The sequence below is a fragment of the Rhipicephalus microplus genome, unplaced genomic scaffold, assembly GCF_043290135.1.
Source record: "Rhipicephalus microplus isolate Deutch F79 unplaced genomic scaffold, USDA_Rmic scaffold_15, whole genome shotgun sequence".
In the NCBI taxonomy this organism is placed as follows: domain Eukaryota; kingdom Metazoa; phylum Arthropoda; class Arachnida; order Ixodida; family Ixodidae; genus Rhipicephalus; species Rhipicephalus microplus.
This window is the reverse complement of record NW_027464588.1, coordinates 1062817-1067836: the sequence shown is the minus strand read 5'-3', so window position 1 is coordinate 1067836 and position 5020 is coordinate 1062817. Positions and strand designations below refer to the sequence as shown.

The following is a 5020-nucleotide window of genomic DNA, read 5'->3' as shown; positions in this document are numbered from 1 at the left end:
TACAACGCAAACCATGGACACATCAGCTCTTTGTTCTGTGTGGCCATTCACGGACATTCCTCAGTTATTTATCATCATTTATTACCCGCCTGTCATAATTCTGCCTCAGTTCAGGTGCGCCCGGCAGCAGTGATCTCGCTACGAATGGCAGTAACCCATACAAGCTACTGCCTAGTGCTTTGGCATTATCGTCGATGAACAGGCGGTCGGCATTGCGAAAATCGACGCCCCAGCTCTTTTCCTTGCTCACGCCGTATGAGCAGCATCTACGGTAGTGGTTGACCACCAGCTCGTTACTGTTCATGCGGACAGCTTCTTGAGAATCGATTCAAAACTCGACAACCCTGTGTATCGCCGCCGAGCAAACAGCACGAGCGCGAGCGATGTATTTAAGCGTGAAGTTGTTGTCGACCACGCTCAAATGCGTGTTCAAGATTGTGGATCGCAGCGGCAACACGTCCCGTCTATCGTAGTCGCGGTTCAGTTGATGCTCGTAGCAAAATACGCGGTTTTTCAAAACGAGGCTGCCCACTCTGACGGCGCCTCGTCCACGTTCGACGCTGTTGATTAAGGTCGACAGGTTGGCGCCGTAGGTGGCACCCGGCACTATGAGCTCGTCGAAGTCGACGTTCATGAAATACTCCGTCTTGAAGCGAGACCGGAACGCGCAGTCCGACAGCATCGCTGTCTGGCCCCAGGCAATGTTCGAGTAGTTGTACGGTATGGGCAGCTTGAAAGGCACCAACGTGATGTCCCAGCCTTCCGCTTGCAGTCGCTCGACGAGCCGCAGCATGGACTGACTCATCTCCAAGTCGTAGAAGAAGAATGACCGGGCGCCCAAGAGCTTGTAGTGAGTCACGAACTCGACGACCTCCCACAGCCTGGTCGTTGTACCATACGTTGGTCTCACGCACAGGGAACAGCACTTATTGGGCGCGGTCTCGGGCAGTTTCTGCACTGGCAACTCAACCTGTTCGGTGTCGGACCTGCTGGCGGTCCTGAGGATAACTGACATGGGTTGAATGCCAGCGACACCTTTCAAAGGGCAGATCAGGTGAGCCCTGACAAAGTCGTGACGGAACTCTTCCCACATTTTCTTCATGATCACGGGCCTTCGCAGCAACTTGCCGTCGGCTGTGCGAACGAAGCACTCGATCGATGGCGCGGTCGAGTTGCTCAGTTCAGCGTCTCTACGCACGAGACTGACGACGTGGACGCCCCAAATGCTGGCGTTCGCCAGGTAGGCTGAGAAGACATAGACGTTGTCCTTCAGCAAAACCTTCCACGCAGCCGATTCTTTTCGAGGTAGTGCCCCGGCGCTGCCGTTTTGCAGATGCTCAATCAGGACACTTTCCCAGTCATCCATGTACCTCGTCAGAAGCCGCTCGTTCTCGTTCGGACAGGTCATGGCTGCGAAGGGCGTGTGAGAAGCAAAAATTGCGGTAGTTTGAGCTTTGCTTTGCATGCAGTTTATTCACTATATGGAATCACGGGAGCTGGTCAGTAATGACAGGCATTATGTGGATTTGTCTGTTCAACTGAGGTGAATTCGCTCGTGGTATGCTTGAAAATTTAGAGCAGCATACGGTTGTGTTTAAAACTCTTATAACGAATTTCACTTGCTGCCTATCTCTTTCACACACACACACACACACACACACACACACACACACACACACACACACACACACACACACACACACACACACATGCACACACATACACACGAACACAGCACAAACACAGGTACAAACTTGAATGTAATACATAGCTTTACGGCGGAATCGCAGAATGGTCATTCTACAGAGTTAAGATGAATGCGGCAAGCCAGGTCGAATGAAGGCTGTGTCAACAGCAACGATATTGATCTTGAGTAAGAAACATCCAACTAGAAGTTAAAATGATACAAACTCGCTTTTACGTATTGGTGGGTTTGTAGAAACCCTTTCATCTGACGCCAAAACACGAGTATTAAGCTTTAGCTCTATAACACAGAACTTTAATAAACCTTTTGCTGTATTATTTGCTGCTTACATGCTTGTTAATGCAGATCATTGCTCCACTAGGGCTCCTCTAAATTTATGGTTGATTCCCTAGCTTAGACGTGACAACTGCTCAGCTAAGTAACTGACATGCATGGCTGTGTATAGTATATGTCTTGTTTATTGTCTTGATTGCTCCTATAGTTAATAGTTTTCACGCGTAAGAAATACACGAAGCGGAACCAAAACGTCCCTCATGGCTCAGAGCAAAGCTAGTGCAGGTTTTTCAAGCGTTGAAGATCAGGTGATTTCGGGAAAGCGCATTACGGGAAAAAACAGCCACGCTGGCCAGCACGAAAGGACACAGAGCTTACTTACAACTGATATTTATTTGTCAATTGTATAAAATGTATATTCTTGCGCAAGCGTACATCAAAAAACACCCGAGCGTAACGCCAAGATAAGACCACACCTTCCCAACGTCACAGATTAAAGTGTCATAGTTGGAGGGAAACAGCACGAACGAAGGAATACCAGGCAGAGAAGGACAGATACCACAGCGCTGACTTACAACAAAAGTTTATTCGTCAAACTTTGCGCTATATACCTGCGCAGTTGCAACGAAAAGAAGAAACAAAATTTACAATTGCGCTGTGAGAAAAGGAGGTTGTGTTTCTATTAGGATGACTGCACTCGTTGCGTTATCAGCATGTTTTTAACGATTATATTCGTATTTCATTTAAATTCGACTGTCATTTTTCGTTCTTCTTTGCGTTTCAACTGCTCAGGTATATATAATGAGTGGTTTGACAAATATACTTTTCTTGTAAGGTAGCGCTGTTGTATGTGTCCTCCTTTGCCTGGTCTCTCGTCTTCCGCCCTGTCTCCCTCCAATATGTCGTACCAATATGTCCAAGCAACCAATTTAGCTTCATAGATGGTTCGTCTGATCATGGAAGGACAGTTCTTATACGCAAATAAGGCCAAGGAACGAGCGCTGGCCTATGCGATTCCAGTCCTTGCTATAAAATGCGCTTCGGCAATAACTCGCTTGATTTGTGATGGGCGCTTTTTCAACATTTAACGCTGATCAAACTTGGGGGTAATATCCACAGTCTCGGTAATGAATTCCGATTTGTCCCTGAATTTCTTTCTGCGCGTTGTAATAGTGCTCGTTTAGCCTTTGGTTAGTTCATATGTGGGGTTTAACGTCCCAATACCACCATATGATTATGAGAGACGCCGTAGTGGAGGGCTCGGGAAATTTCGACCACCTGGGGTTCTTCAACGTGCACCCAAATCCGAGCACACGGGCACACAGCGTTTTCGCCTGCATCGAAAATGCAGCCGCCGCAGCTGAGATTCGATCCCGCGACTGGCAGGTCAGCATCCTAGTACCTTAGCCAAATAGACCACCATGGCGGGGAGCTCGTTTAGCCTTTAATTACGTGTTGACCTTCAGTTGGCATTCCCGCCATGCACTACCGCGGTGGTCTAGTGGTTAAGGTACTCGGCTCCTCACCAGCAGGTCGCGGGATCGAATCCCAGCTGTGGCGGCAGCATTTTCGATGGAGGTGAAAACGCTGTGTCCGTGTCCTCGGATTTGTGTGCACGTTAAAGAACCTTAGGTGGTCGAAATTTCCGGAGCCCTCCACTACGGCGTCTCTAATAATCATATGGTGGTTTCGGACCGCTAAACCTCACATATCAATCAACTAATGACATTCCCGCTATCTTTTTTCTCTCTCTCTTCCTCTGATTTCCACTGCCCGCGTAAAAACAATTGATAAACATTTATTCATTTTGTGGCTGACCACTAAAGAAAAAAGTAGCGACTTACCTGATACCTCAGCCACGTCATATAAAAGTGGAGCCACGTAGGCAGTGGTCGGCTTCATCGAGGTCCATATCAGGTAAGTCACCCCACACATGATCAGTGCACAGGCAAAGGTGGATTGGAGTCGCGGAGATACTGCGCATGCATTAAGTTGTTTTAATGGCTCTGTCAGTCTCGCAATCGGACCGGCGCGACAAGACATGAGCGGTGCAGACACCTTCGCCATTCATATACTACTCATTGGCTGCCGAATGTATTCGGCGTTTGTTACACGTGATGGTCATGAAATCAAGCTCGTCAAAACGTAAAATGTAAATGCAGTCATTACTTTTGCAAATAAAATATTTGTATTATTTAAATTATTAAATCACTGAACTAGTTACTATATTTAAAATTATTTTTCACAATAAGACTTTGTCACTTCAGTGTGTTCGTGAATAGCAGTGCTGTGACGTGTGATGTAAAAACACTTTATGCGCCCTGTTTGTGCTATTAGCCTCAATGATTTGATCTATATGTGGGGTTTAACGTCCCCAAACCACCATATGATCATGACAGACGCCGTAGTGGAGTACTCCGAAAATTTCGACCATCTCCTGGGGTTCTTTAACGTGCACCCAAATCTGAGCACACGGGCCTACAACATTTCCGCCTCCATTGGAAATGCAGCCATTGCAGCCGGGATTCGATTCCGCGACCTGCGGGTCAGCAGCCGAGTACGTTAGCCACTAGACCACCGCGGCGGACGTATTATTAGCCTCAATGGGGAACCAGTATGTAAAGATAAAATATGAAGGTACACGTTCCCACATTTTTCCAGGCAGAGGTTTGTTATGCTTACAATAAATACGGACAACGGTGACGAGCATGTTACGCCACATCTCAATACTGCGCTTCTCATAATCGTAAGCGCTTCTCATAACCTCTAAAAACGTATAAGTAGGATCACTGTAGCCTTATTGTGACGTCACTGATTTTATTGCAATTCACCTGATTTCGCAGTTTGCTTGAGACAACGCGCAAGATCACCATAAAAAAATGGCCGCGGATCTGCATGTTACACTGCAAATGTCGTCGAAAGACGATAGTCTTGCGTCTGTGGAGAGTGGACAAAACATTTATTTGATGTTCTGCGCAACAAAATCAGTGAATGGTATTCTGGAGGCTACGCGTTAAAGTGCTTTGAGTGTGCAGTGGAGGT

At 47.1% G+C, this 5020-nt stretch overlaps 1 protein-coding gene across 1 annotated transcript; it reads right to left on the bottom strand.

Moving 5' to 3' along the window:
* Positions 1–328: 328 nt before the first annotated feature.
* On the bottom strand, positions 329–1408 carry LOC142784728 (uncharacterized). The gene has a single exon (XM_075883230.1). The coding sequence runs from the start codon at positions 1406–1408 to the stop codon at positions 329–331; it is 1080 nt and encodes a 359-aa protein (XP_075739345.1).
* Between the last annotated feature and the right edge of the window lie 3612 nt (positions 1409–5020).

Excerpts from the sequence above, each read along its gene's own strand:
- LOC142784728 (XM_075883230.1), bottom strand. The coding sequence starts at position 1,408 with ATGACCTGTCCGAACGAGAACGAGCGGCTTCTGACGAGGTACATGGAT.